An 18,048-nucleotide genomic window follows, 5' to 3' on the forward strand; every position below is an offset into this window, starting at 1 on the left:
AAGAAAGAAAGAAAGAAAGAAAGAAAGAAAGAAAGAAAGAAAGAAAGAAAGAAAGAAAGAAAGAAAGTCATGCAACTTACTTTCAGTTGCACAGCTAAGGTTATTGACACGCTCATTTGACCTCAGCAGAGCAAGTGCTGTGAATTTACATAAGAGAACTAGAAACTGCCGAAACGTTATTTACAGTTGACCTTCACAATTCCCACCTGATAGAATAATCACCTGTAGATATATATAACTTGCCACGCCACACCCTCCTGACCTGGTCTAGACAGAAGCACTGCCCACGAGTAGTTAGTAAGTTTATCTGTGTGTTCATCACTGACTATACAGCCACCTTTTCTAACCTTGTAAACGCTCCCTGTGGTGTGCCCTGACCTGGCTTCTCGCAGCAACAAAGTGCCCTTCCATTCCTCCAGGGGACAAGGTGCCCTTGTATAGCTGTAGGTACTCAACAACTCCAGCCATTCTAAAGGACTTAATAAATCCCAAATAAATAAAAAGTAAGCATTTTCGTCAATTTGAAGTCAGGGGTCAAAGGTGAAGCTGCTATGGCTACAGACTGTTAAGAATACAGTTGGCTAGATCTATGTAATATTTCAAAACTCTCTAAGAAACCGAAATGGGGTGAAGACCTAAGGGTTGCAGGTGGCCAGGTAAAATAAAGACTGCTGATGCTCACTCAGCACACGGAACACCAGAGAATGAACGGACTGCTTCCATAGCTTGTTCTGGTTCACATAAGGATAATATGAGGTGTGGGCTAACTATTAGTCCATATTTCAGACAAGAAAACTGAGGCTTAAAAACACATTCAGAGGGATATTTTAAGAAAAGACAAATTTATGGATGAAAGCTTCAATTCAGTATTACCTCCCAAAACCTCTCTGGTTCACCTGGAAATTGGTATAGTCTTATGACTAAGCATCCAGTATATCCAAATCCTTATCTGAGTTTTCAACCCTTCTCAGGATTCCAGGACGAAATATAAAACATTTCACTGTACCTAAAGCCCCCAGCAGGGATTGATGAAAGACAGGGCAGATGGCAAAGCTTAGCTTACACCTGGGAACAGAAGTGGGGCTCCCTACACAACTCTATCCCCACAAATCTAACCCTTGGATCAGCATGCTCACACGCTCACCCTGAGAGAGAAGAAAGGCTGTTGCCTGTCTCTGTATGCTCCGAGAGCAGGTAGAAAAGAGAAGAGCTGCCCCAGTCTCTTACAGAAAAACCCCTCACAGGTGCCCAGCTTGTAGACAGGCTGGCCCTGCTTGCTTGTAAGCTACCTACCGTTCAGTGAGTGTCCTGAGTTTGGGAAATCTCCTGTTCACCACACTGACAGTCAGAGGGTAGGAGGAGAAGGTAGATTAGGTCTATCATGCTGCAGTTAAAAGAAAAAAAAAAGTCTGCGGTATAAACTGGATTAGATCCAGCTATGGGATGGTAGGTGAAGCTTCTAGTCTGCTGAGATGAACTCCTGTCAGCTAAGGTCACCCGAGCTTCCTTCCCGAGCGCAGTGCAGCCAGGTCAATGCAGTTTCACTGTCCTCTAGGGCCTGGGAGAGCTTCCTAATGACATCAGTGCCAGGTGGAGCCATCACTGGGACAGGACTGTTGGCTCCTCACCTAGCTGAGACACAGCCAAGGACTAGTATACACCAGGGAAGTCCCTTCTCTTCACCTATGTAGAGTTGACCTACTAAGTCATCAACTGCATCCTTTCAGACCAGCATCTGTCTAAACCAAAGCTGAGACCTCTGTGTGCCAGAGTCAGTCTATAGGCCATGTCCCTGACTATTGCCATGGTAACATAGTCCAAAGCTGCTGCAAGACATGACTAGATCACCGGGAAACATCTCCTAAAGGCCTATGGTTCTTCTTTTCAGAGAACCTAACAGAACTGCTCAGAGGACCACACTTACTCCCAAGGGTCATTAACCAGAACATCAGGGACAGCCAGTCTTACGACAGACATTGGTTCTGCCTTCAGCTCCTCGCTGCCCTGTTTTCAACTACTTATACTATTACTCAGATGAAACAGACAAAGTTCAAGCAAAATGTTTGATGTTGGAGAGGATGGTCCTGAAGGAACTTTCCATGTGGAACATGTTGTGACTTAATAAAAAGTAGAGCCATACCCACATAAAAACATTGCTTGTCAAAAGTTCCCACCTAGGAAGGTGAATGCCTGCATGCCCTTAAATGCCAGCACTTGGGAGGCTGACACTGAAAGATCATCCAGAGTTCCAGGATAACCTGGGCTTCCAGGCTAGCTAGAACTCTGTCTCAGATAAATAAAATTAAATGAGGAAAAGTTCCCATTTGTCCAAACAGCAGGATTCAGAATCATCTGCATCTACTTTAAAAGATGGTAAAATTTACTTGTTAATTTAAAAATTAAACATGTATAACATCGAAGAATGCCCCAAAGCCTCTGAATTTGTTTTTAATCCTTTCAAACTACCATAGTAAACCAGTCACAGCCGCATTTATGTGTGAGCACAGTTTGTCTTCTTCCTGTTCTCATTTAAATAAAGGATACTAAATGGAAAACCACAAGGGGCAGCAAGATTCCCACTTCAAGTGAACTACCTCTGATACGGAGGACGAGAGGCCAAGCACTCACTCACCAAAGGCCACTTTGAGGCTATCAACATGCTAAGCATGATCCTTAATAGCCCAGAGTCCAACCAACCTACACAGTATCTTCCTAACCAAGCCACTGGAACCTTCAGAAGCGACACAATCTTAGAGTCACAGCATGTCACTTAAGTCACTGTAGAGCATCAGTAACTATTGAATAGGTATATAGCCAGTCTTTGGTCTCCTTTTTAATATGTTAATAATGAGGCAGTCCATCTCTCCCAGGATAATTCATTCCACAGTCCGGATGCTCTCCCAAAGTATGATGCAGGAGGTAGCATAGAGAAGGGGCTTCATGGACAGAAAGCCTGAGTGTTACTCTGGTAACACCTCTTAATCCCAAGCCTTGGACACATCATGTACCTTCCTAGAACTGAGATGTCTTTATATTCATGTACAGAGGATGGTCTACATCCAAGGGGATGGGAAGACGCTGCTGGAAAAGGTGAGCTGAGACTTAGCATCCCATCCTACCTGTGCTTTCTGTCCAGATAGATAAAGGGTTTAAGAAACGAGTATGGGACCAGATAGCTGGGTTCAGAGGCTGATAATAATCTCGAACCAACCAACTCATTTCCTCTACATGCTCCTTTCCAAATGAGTAAAAAGGTGATGATTGATAGCATCTATCCTAGGGCTGACATTAGAATAGAGTGCATCAATATCTGTCAAGTATCCGGTACCCAGGTTATAAGACAATATGCTGCAAGTGTTAGCTATCACAATGGCTGGTAGTAATTCTGTGACTAAGGATGACATGAAAAGGACATCGATAAGATCACAAACTTGCTTTCAGGTGCTGAACATGTGGGACACGGGACCGTGAGAAGGAGAAGGCCAAGGGACCAGTTATAAAGATGAAGAAATACGAGGTGAGAGGTGCTGAGAAGCCAACCTCAAAACGGAAGAGAAAGGGGAGGGATGGAGTTCTGATGACTGGTACACAACTCAGCCAGTGCCTGGTTATATGGCCAGCAGGGAAAGTGCAGGATCTCAGAGAGCAAAAGGAGTGTGCCTGAAAGTGTCCTGTCCACTTCCACAATGGAGTCGTTAGTCTCAATAGGATGTTGGTTCTGTGTGCTGTGTGTGGCATGTGGTCTCTTATTCACCTTGCAATGATTAACTGCCAACCTTAGCAAACCATGAACAGGGTAAAAAGCACACACCCGTGGATGCACGTGAGCACAATTAGCGAAAAGACAAAAACGGCAGCTAGAGGTTCTTTATGTGCACTGACGTTTAAGTGGCACATGACACAAAGCCATCTGCCAGGCTGATAATTATCATCAGTAAGTTCCTGTCCCTGACATGGCAGAGGCATACAGTAGAATTTACTATTGCTGACCGCACGAAGTATCCCTAGCTCCAGAGGGCTGAAACGACATCGATCCGGGCTGCACTTTGATCTCACGAACGAAGCTCAGGTGACCTCAGCTGACAAGAGTCCACCTCCGCCTCTGACTAGAAGCGTCATCCACCTTCACACAATTCCACTTGATCCACAAATGTCTTGTACTAGGTTGTGAACCCTCCAACTGCATCTGTCCTGAACTTCCCTGTGCCTCTGTGACACAGTTACTTCACCCCTCCTGGTCTGCTTCCTTCACCTGTGAAATCCAAGGCTACCATAATAGATCAGTATCCGGATTCCTTTGCTATACCACTGTGGTCCTATACCAGGGAACTTCAGTTGCCTACAGCAAAGCAACTGATGCCAAACCTCCAGTTTCTCCCACCTAGGTAGCTACTTGGTAAGGCTTCTTAAGATGCTTCAAGATGCTTAACCAACTCCACTCCTCCTCCAACTTCCATTGCTCTTTCTGCATGAAATTTCACAACTGAATTATTAAATACATCTTAAAGTTAGAACGCATAGAAGACAGTCACTAAATTGATGGGATTGCTATTGTCAACTCTTGGCCAACTCTGAACATCCAGTCCCTAAGTCCTGTCTCTTTCCTACCTGCCTCAGGACATGGCCCTTCCTCACTCCACACAGCACTAGCAACCATCTGACTGAAGGAAACCGTGTTTTCTGCGGGCAAGAGCATAGTCTAGGGATGAAGTGACCAATGTTTTAATTCTCCTAACAAAAATTGGACTAAAGTTGGGCTAAACTTCCAAACTATTCATTTTCTGTTGTCTACCAGCTGATTGCTGCCAAATGCCTATCTCTTGTGAATGTAGATAACCACACACTCCCATATGTCCTTAGACACACCGCTCCAGCTCAATATTTGAATCCTGTATTGGGCCCGTTATAACCACTCCTAGTAAAAGTCCAGACCTAGACCGGATACTTTTGGCACCTTGCCCCATCTTTTTTTTTTTTTTTTTTTTGGTTTTTGGTTTTTCGAGACAGGGTTTCTCTGTGTAGTCCTGGCTGTCCTGGAACTCACTCTGTAAGCCAGGCTGGACTCGAACTCAGAAATCAGCCTGCCTCTGCCTCCCAAGTGCTAGGGTAAAAGGTGTGCGCCACCACTGCCCGGCATTGCCCCACCTTCAATCACGAGCCACTAAATGCAATTCCCTGCTCCCAGGACGTTTGATTTTTTGCAAACGCTACAGAGTAAGACATAAAAGACAACAACTCAGAAGTCCAGCAACAAGAATGACTTGAGGCTGATCTCGGACAACCTCCCAACCACAGAAGATCTACACAGGGTAAAGTAACTCCGAGGACCCTAGTCATTGCTGCAGAGCAGTGGAGTACCCTTGGGGAGTCCTAACCGAGGGCCCCAGGCCCCTGATCTCTTCCAGCGGGCGAGTCAGCAGCTGCTACCTGGTCCAGCAGCCGGTAGATGGTTATGCCTGAGGACTCCACCAGGAGCTGCCAATCGGCCCCGGCCAATGCCGGCTGCTGGAGCTCCGCACAAGCCTCCCGGAACTGCTGGTCCGCGAAGCTGCCTGCGGCCCCCGCCATCCTTCCGCAGCCGGAATACAGCGCCCCAAGCGCAGGTCACCCACTGGCCCTTAGAGAGATCGGGGGCGGAGTCACAAGGTGACCCCAACCTGATTGGCAGGGAAGAGAGAAGGCGGGACTTGGTAGAGGAGGTCGGACGTGGGAGGGCAGGGGTGGTGAGCGGAGGCTGCGGGGGAGGTTCCAGGTCTCAAGGCAGGCGGGACTAAGCAAAGGACCAGAAGATGGGAAAGAAAAAAACTAGAAAAAAAATCTAGATCTTATCTTGGGAAAGAAGGAAGGGCTGAAGAAGTAGGAAACTTCTGGGGGTGGGCCACATATCCCATACTCACCTCCGCACCCTTCAAATCTGTGTGAGACCCCTACCCCTCTACCTCTCTGAAGGTGGAAGGTCTCTGGAAGACATTTGGGGAGAGGGACAGAACACAAATGCTTGAAAATCTCAGAGGTCAGATGCTAGAAATATATATATATATATATATAAGCTTTTCTTTCTGTTATATATTTTGAAATACTATTTTGTGAATTAATCCCTTGGATTCACCAGAAGGGCAAGTAAGTACATGGCACGAAACAATTAAGAAATCAAATTACAATGGAAGAGATTTTTGCCAGCCCAGTGTGTACAAATTATATGAAAGATACGGTATCTGGATTTCTGCAGCTTGCATAATTTAGGTCTTCGTGCAACTCAAAGATCTTTGTGTTCATTTGAATCTTGTGGTGTTCCAAACTCGCTAAGCAGAAATCTGCAACCTGGCTTTGAATAAGATACGGAGTTTAAAGATGAGTGTAATCACCACTCAATTGCCAAGACTGTCTGGAAAGCCAAATTGGCTAATCTGTGAAATGGGTCAAGGACTGTGCTGCCTTAAATAGTTGAGGGCGGTAGAATATGCTTCCCCGTGCCTACCAAAGTGGTATTTAATGATTATTCCCTCTTGCAGTGATAAATGGAAATGCAATTCTTTAAATGCTAGGGAAAAACAAGTCGGGAAAACAAAAACAACACCAAAACTAATGAAAGCCAGTTTACAAAAGCCCCAAGGTCACATTTGCCACAACACAGACAAATTACTAGTTTATTCAACTCAGCCTTGATTTTCTCGTACAGGATAGAAGGAAAGTAAGTTATTCCAAAACACACAAAAGATTGCTTCACGACAGATTTCCTTGCCTTTTTAATGGTGGCTGGTAAGCTTTCTCACAGCTGTAAACAACTGCTGAAACAAACAAGCAGCCAATTCACCCACTACCCAACAAGGAGACCAAGGAGGAGGATTGTCAAATATCTTCAAGGAACCCACTATGATGGTGTACCTCACTGAAATTGGAACTTTGTCACCACAGAAATATCGATGAGTTAAGACAGGCCCAAGAGAATGAACAGGTCCACAGAAGATACAAGAGACCAAATTCAAAGAGCATTTATTGTATGTGTTTAAATATGTTGTCTGTCGCACACACACACACACACTTGGTTATTTTATTTACGTCAGTACAGGACACAATGAAGTTACTGAGAAGTTTTTCTTTCATGTAGCCCATCACCCCCCAAAAAATATGTAAACTGACTTTTCTTCTGTCCTGTACAAAAACAAAAACAATGCTGAGGTGAATAAAGTATTAAAAGTATTAATTTTGTCTGTGTTGTGGCAAATGTGACCTTAGAGCTTTTGTAAACCGGCTTTAAATAGCTTTTTAAAGGCCTGTTATTGGTGATTAACATAAATACTCCAACCTGTTTCCTTTATGAGAAAATGTCATTTTAGGGGCTATGGGGTAGAAGAACCAGGCCTCACAGTGAAGACCTGGCTAGTCTTGAGCACACAGATATCCCTGCCTTTGCCTCCTGTATGTTGGAGAGGAAATACCATCTAGATGAACTGACTATGCATCCCCCAAGCTCCTGGTCTCAGTTGTAGAAATAAATGCTGGATAAGACAGACCAAAAAGACTTTTATGCACACAGCTGAGAACAAAGAAGTGCAGGGTAGAGTTCAGAAAGGGGAGACAGAGTGAGAGCCCCAGAGAGGTACAAGCATACAGATGTTTCAGAATGGCTAGCATCTACCCTGGTGCTTCCTCATCCCACACTCCCCACCCCTGTTCTGCAATCCTGCGTTTGTGGAGGAACCCCTGTCTAGACGAGGTTATTGAGCACGACTAGAAGAATGAACACTTTCTGGCACCCTTTTGACACCTGTCCACTTTTAGCAAATATGCCACAGGTTATGTCGTAAAGCCAAGGAACAGGTCTTGCTGCTGGTACCAAGTCATAAGGAGTCCTGTCATTCTATGCTTACCAAAGAATGTCTTCTAGACAGCTTAATGTGGCAAAGGTGAAGTATAGGTCCACTGCTGGATTTAGCATGGATTTTAATCTCTCTCCACTTTAGGAAGGGCATGCATCTTCTTGAGGATGAGAACTTCCTGTTTTCATCTGAATGACAGAGAGTTCTTGGAGGATTCAGGCTTTATAAGGGGACTCTGGTCCAGCTCCCGTCTGCTGTAGGTAGAGCAGCATCTTCATGTCAAGCACAAGCACTAGCACCATAGCCTGCATCCCTTAGACTTTCTGTCTTCAAGGGTGTGGGGACACCCAAACACAACCCTTCTGCCTTTGATACCTGCATTGAGAACGAATGAGAACCACAGGTAATAAGTAGGCACAATTATTTGACTCAGGACCATTGACCTCAGGACCTCTGGGCTGTTGCCAGAATCAAAACAGGAGATATTTTCACAACCAGGACACATGGAGTTACCACAGAGAACGTAACACCCACAGAAGACAGATGTACACAACAGAAGAGTCACCTAGCTCTGAGGAAACAGGACCTATGACATGGTTCCATGGCAGAGCATTTGCCTAGGAAGCCTGAAGCCCTAGATCTGATTCTAACAAATAAAAGTTACAATACCTGAGGTAACAGCTCTCCATAGGAAAGAATTAGATGTACGATCAGAACCAAAAGGTTCTAATGTTTGATGAAAGCAAATGATCATGATGATGATGATGGAGAAGAATCCAATGTGAAAACAACTAGTTAGTGGATTTATTGCAAGCCAAAAAAAGAAAAAAAAAGGTTCAGGCAGTAATAAAAGAACAGACCACACACACACACACACACACACACACACACACACATTTGAAAAAGTTGAAGTTCTACAGATGGAGAACAGTTACTGAAATGAAAACTTAAACGTCATCAAATAGCTGTCTTGCTATTGTAGGAGTGATACAGGAATGAAGAGGTGGACCTGACTGGACAGCATAGGGAGATAGAGAAATTGAAAGTGTGAATGAATGACTAAGGTCCATCTAGCTATGCAGAACCGCCAAGCATTTCTGACTTGGATCCCAAAGGAAGAGAATAGGAAGGCGGGGTGTGGGGTGAGTAGGTGGGACAGGGAGATAGAGAGGAGAGAGGGTGAGAAGGACTCAAGAAGATAAAATGTAACTAAAACTTTCATCAACACATAAAATAGCGCAACGTGAGGCCAGAGTTCTGTTTAAGAGGAAGATAAGAGATTGATCACTGTGGCAATGTTTAACTGTGCAAGCAAACACAAGGGGTATGAACTCCCCAATGTCAATATTAACAATAAAATATAAAAAAAACTAAGCAAAACAAAAGTGAGTACAATATTTAAGTATGTATTTCACCAAAAAGCTAATACCAAGTAACAGGGGAAAATGTTCAGCATCATTGGCCCTTAGCACAATTTGCATTAAAACCAAAATGAGGTATTACTACATAGTTATTAGAATGGCTAACAGCAAAGAATTGATCAGGGCTAGGGAGGAGGCTCCATTCGAAAAGATGCTTGCTCCAAAGTCTGGTGAGCTGAGTTCAAGCCCCAGAACACATGTGATGGAAGGAGTAAACTGAATTCCCCAGGTTGTCTTCTGACTTCCACACATGTTAACAGCATTTATAACACAGACACACGGACACACACACAGAGAGAGACACAAAGAGAGAGAGAGAGAGAGAGAGAGAGAGAGAGAGAGAGAGAGAGAGAGAGAGAGAGATTAAATAATAGATAAATGCATTTTTTAAATTAAAAAGAGAAGCTTGATAAAAGAAGGGTTGGCAAAGCTAAAAAGCTAGCGCTCTCTCCCTCTTTCCCCCCTCCCTCCCTCCCTCCCTCCCTCCCTTCTTCCTTCCCTTCCTCTTTCTCCCCCCCCCACTTCTTCTCTGCTGATAGGAATGTAATTGTCTAAATACTTTGAGAAACTCTTGATAATCTCTTAAGAAGTTAAACACATAACTACCATACCATCCAGCCTTTCCATTCCTAGATATCCAGCTAGGAGGCATGTTTGTTCACCCCGTAGACTGTACACACATCATCATAGTCATGCTTACATGGACAGATAATTAGAAATAATCAAGGTGTTCTTCACTGGGTGATCAGAAAGAACACATTTTGTTATGTCCATCAATGAAGTACTACTTAGCAAGAAAACCTTAAATGATGCATGTATCAAGTTGGGAATATAATTCAAGTTATAAACTATTTACCTAAGATGTGTGATGACCCAGTTTTAACTCTTAGCACTGCCTGAAAAAAAAAACACAAAATAAAAACCTACAAAAGCAAAACTCTGTGTGCATGCGTGCGTAAGTGTGTTTCTACCTTTATGCATTAAAATCATGTAGTACCCGAAATGCTTGTCTCTCCTCCAGTTTCCTGTACCAGTGAGCACACTCTGTGATCTGGATCTTAGCTTCTATATACCATCTCTGCTAAATACTTGAGACATCAGCTGATTATAGGTTCAAACAGGGAATTTATAAACCTGGTACACTGTGTGCCTGAAACTAAGGAGATGCTCAGAGAGCACTGAAGTCATGTCAAAAAGATTCAGGAACTGGCTTGTAAGATTATCCACTGGCAAAATTCTGGGAAATGTGACATCAAGAAAGAATAAAGACAATAATAGATTATAAGCAAAGATGTAAAAAGAAATCGTGGGCCTAAAGAGATGGCCTCATTGCTACATTGCTTGCCACAAAAGTGTAAGGACCTGAGTTCTATTCCCAGCATTCATGCAACAAACATGGCCCTGGTGAAGTACACTTGAGCTCCCAGCACTAGGAAGGCAGAGATAGATGCCTCCCTAGCTTGTAGTCAGTAGGCCCTAGGTCCCAGTGAGAAACTCCATCTTAATAAACAAGGTGGGACCGGCAAGATCGCTCTCCAAATAGAAATTCTGAGGACCTGAGTTGAGTGACCAAAATAGAAGTAGAGTATTTATTGGCATATATATATATATATATATATATATACCAGCTGACACCCACATGTTTGTCATGGCATATACACACATCATACAAACACACAACTCTAGTAATGAATAGTAATGTTTAAGAGATGGATGGTTTCTGAGCAGTAATATCTGAATTTGACCTTTAACCTACACTCATACATACATACCCACAGACATTCAACATGCAAACATACCTCCACAAACACCTGTGCCTACACACGTATGCATGTTCTCAAACATAAGATCTGTGTGCATTGATGAGGGGAGAAAGATGTGGAGGAGAAATGTCAGCAGAAAGGGAAAAGGCTCCATCTCTTTTAGATGAAATAGAAGTGAAATAGTTATTAAATTCCCTTTTCTCACCCTCAAGTTTTGTTCAGTTTAGGAAAGGATCTCCAACAGATGCTACGCTGTCATATGAAAGATTGGAGGTGATTTGTCAATCGCCTCAAAGGATTGCCCACAGATTTCTTAATACATACACACAGGAATGTGTAACTCTACAGAGAGATGTGGTCATCTCTCCATACCTGATCAAAGATCAATAGTTTCCCAAATAATAGGACAACTACCATTAAGGTGTCCTGAAATTACACGATGAGAAGTTGACAACAGCATCTAAACACCTTTTTTTTTTCTCCAAATATTTAACCTGTAACCAATCGTAAGACACAAATCACATAGAGGAAGTAGAAAATCTGTCAAGATACCTACTCAAATTAAAAATAAAATAATAATGAATTGAAACTGCTCCAAAACTCAAGAGAAATAACAACTATGTGTGATCTATAAGTTCTAATTGGATTATAGAATCACTAAGCTCTATCGACATTAATTAATCAGAGAGTAACTTGGGGGAGGAAGTATAGAAGAGGGAAGGATCCTGTGAGTTCTCATCTCCATGCCAGGACCAAATGCCACTCTGTTAGTGAGACCTTCCCTGACCATGCCTTCTTGAGCCTCCAACTGAGGTTTTCTTTCTCTGTTTCTGAGTTTGACCTCAGAGTAATAATAAGGGATATTTGAATATGAAGCTTTCAGATGATGTTATAGAATTATTCTTAATATCTTTTAAGCATAGAAATGATATTGTTGAAAGAATGCGGCTTTCATTCTTGGGAAATGCAGGCTAAAATTCCCAGGCGATAAATACTATGCTTCCTATAACTTTCATTCAAATGTTTCGCTTAAAAAGAAGTAAATATAAACAAAATATGGACAGCAGATGAATTTAGAGTAAAGACATCCAGGTCTCTTGTTGTTCTGTCCCTCCAACATTTTGATACATTTGAAACTATAAGGTTAATACTAACCTTAGGAGGAAATCTAGCAATATGTTTTTCTGGGTGTCTTTGTTTCTTCTCCTGGTTCCAGGATGCAATGCCCTGACAAAATCAACATATGAGAGAAAATGGGTTTGTGTGAGTCCCATTCCATGGTGCAAGAGCTTAAGAGCGTGAGTCATCACAGTCAAGAACAGAGTTAATCCTCACTTGCTAGGCTTCATGGTTTTTAGGTACTGCATGCAAAGAGGACTCTGCTGCTGTGGGTGCTAATCTGAGGATGAGTGCTTCAATCTTCTGAATGCTCTGTTACCTGTGGAGTCTAGTGTCCTGATATTCTTTCTTCTAGATATGCTTCAAATAATGACTCTTTAATCTTCCACTTCCCTTAGATCATACAATCAAGACTTCTCATCTTGAATAGGCAGGATCTATTCCCCTGCTTAGCAGGCAAGTAGCTATAAAAAATGCATCATTAGCCATCATCAACCCTTAAGATTAAGGAATCAAAGTCACCAAGGGAGAAACTGAGGTAGGAGAAAAAGACAGACAAAATTAAGAAGACATGGGAGAAGAAAAGATCTCTTCCTTCTCCTTCTCTTCCTCTTCCTCTTGCTCCTCCTCCTCTTTTTCTTCCTCTTCCTCCTTCTCCTCTTCCTTTTCTTCCTCCTTCTCCTCCTCTTCTTCCTCCTCAATCTGGTGGAAGTCTCCTGCTAACTGAGAGTCATGAGTTCCAGCACAGGGCTGATGAAGTTGCTCAGCAGTCAGAACCATATGAGCACTGGCCTGAAACTGAATTCAATCCTCAGATCCCACAAAGTGGCAGAAGAGATTGGACCTTCACACATGTACTATGGCATGCACACACACACATACACACTCATACATGAAAGAAATTAAATTAATTAATTAAGTTGAAGAATTACATCACAATGAATAAAATTGGCCATGAAGTTTGCCTCCATAGAAACAATATTCATTTTATATCAAGATATTTAAAGTAAGAATGTTAAAAGAGCAATGAAGCAGACATAGACCCTGAACATATATGACCTTCAAGTATGGCCTTACTCCTTCCCTAGATGTAAACCTGAAGACTTCTGAGAGTCTCTCCTAAATAAGACTATAAACTTTGTTTACAACAAAAGCTTGCCTTAGTTTCCTTATGGAACTCTGTCACTCAGGGTTTTCTCTTGTCAGTTGTCCAGTACATCCCAGAAACCACCCTATGAGCCCACTTGAGGTTCTTGGAAGCCCTCTGATATACAACTGCAGGCATGGCCCAAATCAAGCATAAGGCTGTTATGCACATATTTAAGCTTGGCTCTCTTTAGAGAACGCCCCCCCCCCACACACACACACATACATACAATATTTGGGTGTTTCTTACCCTTGCCCTGTTTTTTTCCTTTTAGTAGCCCTCTTGTCTAAACCTACATTAAATTCTACTAAACCTCAAGTTGGCTTTATAAAAATAAAGTTGTGAATGAATGAATAATATACCTGCATTTACTACAGTTTTCAGGAAAGTTCTTCCATGAGGTAAACATTGTCTACCCAGTTCTAAGACAGTACCAACCAAACCCTGATGACCTTATTAGTCTCATGCATAGTCTGAGGTGAGGGTTACAGGCAACAGCAAGGATAATGCTAAAAGGAGGACTACACCCAGTTTCTCACAGCATCATAGATAGAGACCCCTCAGTTAACCTTCTCCTCAGTTATCCTCTAGCGCACTCCCCAACCATGCCCCATGTACAGTTGGGTCAAAGTTGACACAAATGCCTGAGAAGATACTGAGTTTAGGGTCCAATGACCCCCTCTGCTCCTTCCCCATCTTTGACAGAATGCCAACAGTCCACAGGCTTCATCTTGATAGATTCTTCCCCGGAAATACAGGTGATCTCACAAAGATGGTGGAAGGTTTGCTCTTAAAACTGAGGTCTGCAGAAACAGAATACTAGTCAGCAATCGATTTCCAATATCAAATTTCTTCCTGCTTATATACCTAAAGAGGGTCTTATTTGTCTCGGATGACAGTTGATGACAACTGAATTCATTGATTAAGATCCTCAACACGTCATACGAATCTGATCACTTTAAACTGTAAATCTAGTGAGATTTGGGTGGAAGCTCAGAAAGTGTGTTCATGGCATATAAGATGAATTCTGAAATCCAGAGAAATGGTCTAGATATGAAAGCACTTTTAAAAGATAAAGGGGGCTTGTTTTTTTTTTTTTTTTGATTCACTAGCAGACACCACTCTCATCCAGCAGCTAAGAAATGAGTGAATTAACTTGATATCCCAGAGAGGAGATCTGAGTGAGGATCAACTTTTCTCACTTCCCTCTAGGATATTCTTCACAATGCAGCACTGATTTGCTAAGTGGATCCCCAAACAGAGCTTTGGGCAGGAGATCTAGGACCTCATTACTTTAAGGATTAGGAAGGCTGTATTGAAATTTTTAGCTGACTTACTCTGTGATATAAAAATAATGCCTATTCCAAGGAATCACCAAATAGATGAACTAGAAAACACACCTCAGAGAGCTCTGTGAGGTAAAAGTCAACGCATCAGAAATTCCTTTGTAAAGATTCATTTGTTTGTATTTTATGTGTGTATGTGTTTTATCTGTACATAATATGTATATATATATGTATGTATATATATTATGTACTGAGGGTATACAGTGTCCAAGGTGGCCAGTAGAGACCTTTGTGTTCACAGCAAATGAACTTAAACATAGCTGTGAATCACCAAATAGGTGTTGGAAACTAAAATCAAGTCCTTTCAAAGATCAATAAATAGTCCTAACCCTGAATCATTTGTCCAGCCCCAGAAAAATTGAAGCCCCGTTTTCCATCCCAAACAGAGCTTTTCTGGTAGATTCACCTTGTACAATTGTGCTGAGGTTTGGATCCCAAACTTTCCCTACAAATCTGTATCTTAAATGTTTGATATCCAATGTATGATCTTACCTGGTGGGAGAACCTTGTGGAGGTAGGGCCTCCTGGAAGGAAATTAAATGCTTGAAAGCATGCCCTGGAGCATATATTGGCAACCTGGTCCCTTTCTCTTCCTCTTTGTTTCTTGTCTTTCATGATGTGAACAACTTTCCCCCACATGCTTCCCCCACGGCGTAATGCCGAAAGCCATGGGTCCAAGTAAACCATGAATTGAAACCTCTAAAACCACTGACTAAAACAAGCCTTTTCTTCCTTATGAGATAGGCTAGAATGCTGTTTTGTTACAACAAAAAGCCCGCTGACTCAGATAGATTGCTTGTGTCTTAAAATGCTCGCAAAGTTTTGCACAATGGATAGTGTGTTGGACTTCTAAGTTACTCATAAGTTTTATCATCATAGAGCAATGGAGAGGCTTAAGAAAGTCAACACAGTTTGAGGAGATATCTCACTCTGTAAAGAGCTTGCTGGCTACCTGGGCAAGAGAGACCTGAGTTCTATTCCTGGTGCCGTATAAAACAGCCAGCATGGTAGGCACACATTTCTTATTCCAGAGCTGAGAAGGGAGAAACAGAAGGATCCCCAAGATTCCCTGACTAGCTCGTCTCGCTTAATTCGTGACCTCCAGGCCAATGGAAGACTTCATCCTAGATCAGGGAGACAGTGTTCCTGAGGGTGATACCTGAAGTTGTCCTCTGGCTCTTAACACACATGTGCATGTGCATGTGCATCCACACTGACAAGATATGTACATACACCACACATTTCAAAAACGAGGGCCACCCTGATGTGCCTGGTCTCCAAAAGCATACATAGTAAGTTCTATAAGCCAGTCAACCATAGTTCAATCATGCCAAGTTAGTCTTTATGAACCAGAAGTTATGGGAAGTATTTGTGTTTAATTCCCATGATGCCAGTCTGAAATCAGTGTCGTTAGATCCTTTGGGTTATACATGAAGCAATTGCGGTTGTGAGAGGTGACCACACAGCGAGGCTAAGTCTGTGCTAATCCACTTTAGAGCTCATTCTCTTATCTCTTATCCGCAGGTCACCCGCAATGGATACAGAATCTTCTAATTAGATTGTATCTACAAGGGCCTCTGTGCTCAGTCACTTTTCAGGAGTCACCACAGCAATTAAAGTACAAACTTTCAAACTGAATCATGACTCCCTTACTCCTCTTTAGCAGATTCTATTTTTATTCTTTCAGATGCTTATATGTTAATAAAAAAGTAGACACCTCAACAGAAGAATTAATTCAAGGCAGCATCTGGTAGTATCTTTTTCAATTGAATTGATTGAAAGCCTTAACAGCTGCTGGAGAATAGAAAGCTGTGGTTGTACAGACTTGTATCCTCAGCCACGGGTCCGTGTGAGAACAGGACATAGCAGTTAAATAGTATCCAGACTATACATCGCATGTCAAAAAACCTGAGATACAAGGATTAGAAGAAAGTTGTTATTTAATTCAATTACTTTAATCATTGAACACTCCTAGTATAGTTAACCTGAGGCTACATATAAAACAGAAGCACACAGTAGGGGTCTGGAGAAAGGGCTTTGCAATTTTGCCTAATACAAGTAGTGTGCATGAAACAGTCAACGAAATTGACAGTTGATAGAGCCAGACATATCTGAATCCTGGAAATGATTCAGAGAATAAAGTCATCATCCACCTGCCTTCCAGGAAGGGGATTCCAGAGGCAGACTGGCTGTATTGTATTACCGAGTCCCTTCCGCTTCCTAATCACTGCGAGGGCTCTGACTGAGTTCAGCACTGAGACTTCTTAGCCCAAGGTGTAGAGTTTCACTGGGACTGTGATTCTGAAGGCAAAAATCACACACATGTTAATCAGCATGAATATCAGCCTTTCCTTGTATGCTTGAGGTCCTCTCTTTAATAAAACAGGCTTCAATTTTGGGACAGAGCCTGGCTATCTTCCTCTGGGAATGTAGGCCATGCTCTGGGTAAACTAAACTCAGCAGTATGTCTGGAAAGAGATCTCATTAGGGTCCCCTCTAATTGCTGTCTTGCCAGGGCTGTGCATTCCTGAGAAGTAAAATTTATTTGAATGTGTAGACTCTCTTATTTGTCTCTCAGTGACTCTCTTATCTGACTTTCAAACTCACCATTAATACATTGATAGTCTGTACCCTTCCTACTTCCTCTGCAGCCTGAATTCACTCGTTTCTGTGTCTGTTCTGGCCACATTAAAGTAAGGCTACCTCGACAGGTCCTCTTGACTTTTGACTCTGATCATCTCCTTGCTGGATCTATTCTTCTCTCAGAGACTGGGGCTGTTAGCTTAAAACACTAAGCACATCATATCATTTGTGACCTTGCAACTTTTATAGTTTCATTTCTGTTGCTCTAATAAAATAACCCAATGAAAGCAACTTTAAGGGGAAAATGAGGTTTGTTTGACTTACAATTCTAGATCACAATCTGTCCTTGTGGGGAAGTCAAGGCAGAAACTGGAAGTCGCTGGTCATATTCATAGTCAAGAGCAGAAAGAGAAAGAATACATGCATGTCCAAGCTTTGCTCATTTCCTCCCATGCTAGGATCCTAAGTCTAAGGAATGGTGCCACCTGTGGTGGGCTGAGTATACCTATATAATATATACAATACAATGCAATACAATACAATACAGTATAGTACAATACAGTACAGTATAGTACAATACAATACAGTACAATATAAATTTCAAACGTGACTGGGGATGAAGTCTAGGGGTGCAGTGCTTGCTTAGTGTGGGCAAAACAATTTCTTGCCCTCCCCTCCCCTCCCCTCCCCTCCCCTCCTCTCCCCTCCCCTCCAGTTGATCCCTTCTTTCCTCATCCAATAGTCACCTTTGTACTTTTAAGATTCTTTCTCTGTCTCTCCCTGTCTGTCTCTGTCTCAGTCTCTCCTCTCTCTCTCTCTCTCTCTCTCTCTCTCTCTCTCTCTCTCTCT

The 18,048-nt window shown here is 42.4% G+C and overlaps 1 protein-coding gene across 5 annotated transcripts in view; it reads right to left on the reverse strand.

The window, feature by feature from the left end:
- The window catches only part of Pctp (phosphatidylcholine transfer protein), a 40,204-nt gene that overhangs the window by 14,100 nt on the left and 8,056 nt on the right, over nt 1-18,048 (reverse strand). The window contains exon 1 of one of the 5 annotated variants that reach the window (XM_028772334.1): nt 5,428-5,597. The exons of 1 other annotated variant lie outside the window; for it this stretch is intronic. In XM_028772334.1, the coding sequence (XP_028628167.1) occupies nt 5,428-5,568 (141 nt within the window). In that variant the 5' untranslated portion in view covers nt 5,569-5,597. Of the gene's footprint in view, nt 1-1,293; nt 1,493-5,427; nt 5,598-7,871; nt 8,196-18,048 lie in introns of those variants that run through there. 3 more of the 5 variants (XM_028772336.1, XM_028772339.1, XM_028772338.1) reach the window with 3 other exon arrangements.

The sequence above is a fragment of the Grammomys surdaster genome, unplaced genomic scaffold, assembly GCF_004785775.1.
Source record: "Grammomys surdaster isolate TR1022 unplaced genomic scaffold, NIH_TR_1.0 213, whole genome shotgun sequence".
Lineage (NCBI taxonomy): Eukaryota > Metazoa > Chordata > Mammalia > Rodentia > Muridae > Grammomys > Grammomys surdaster.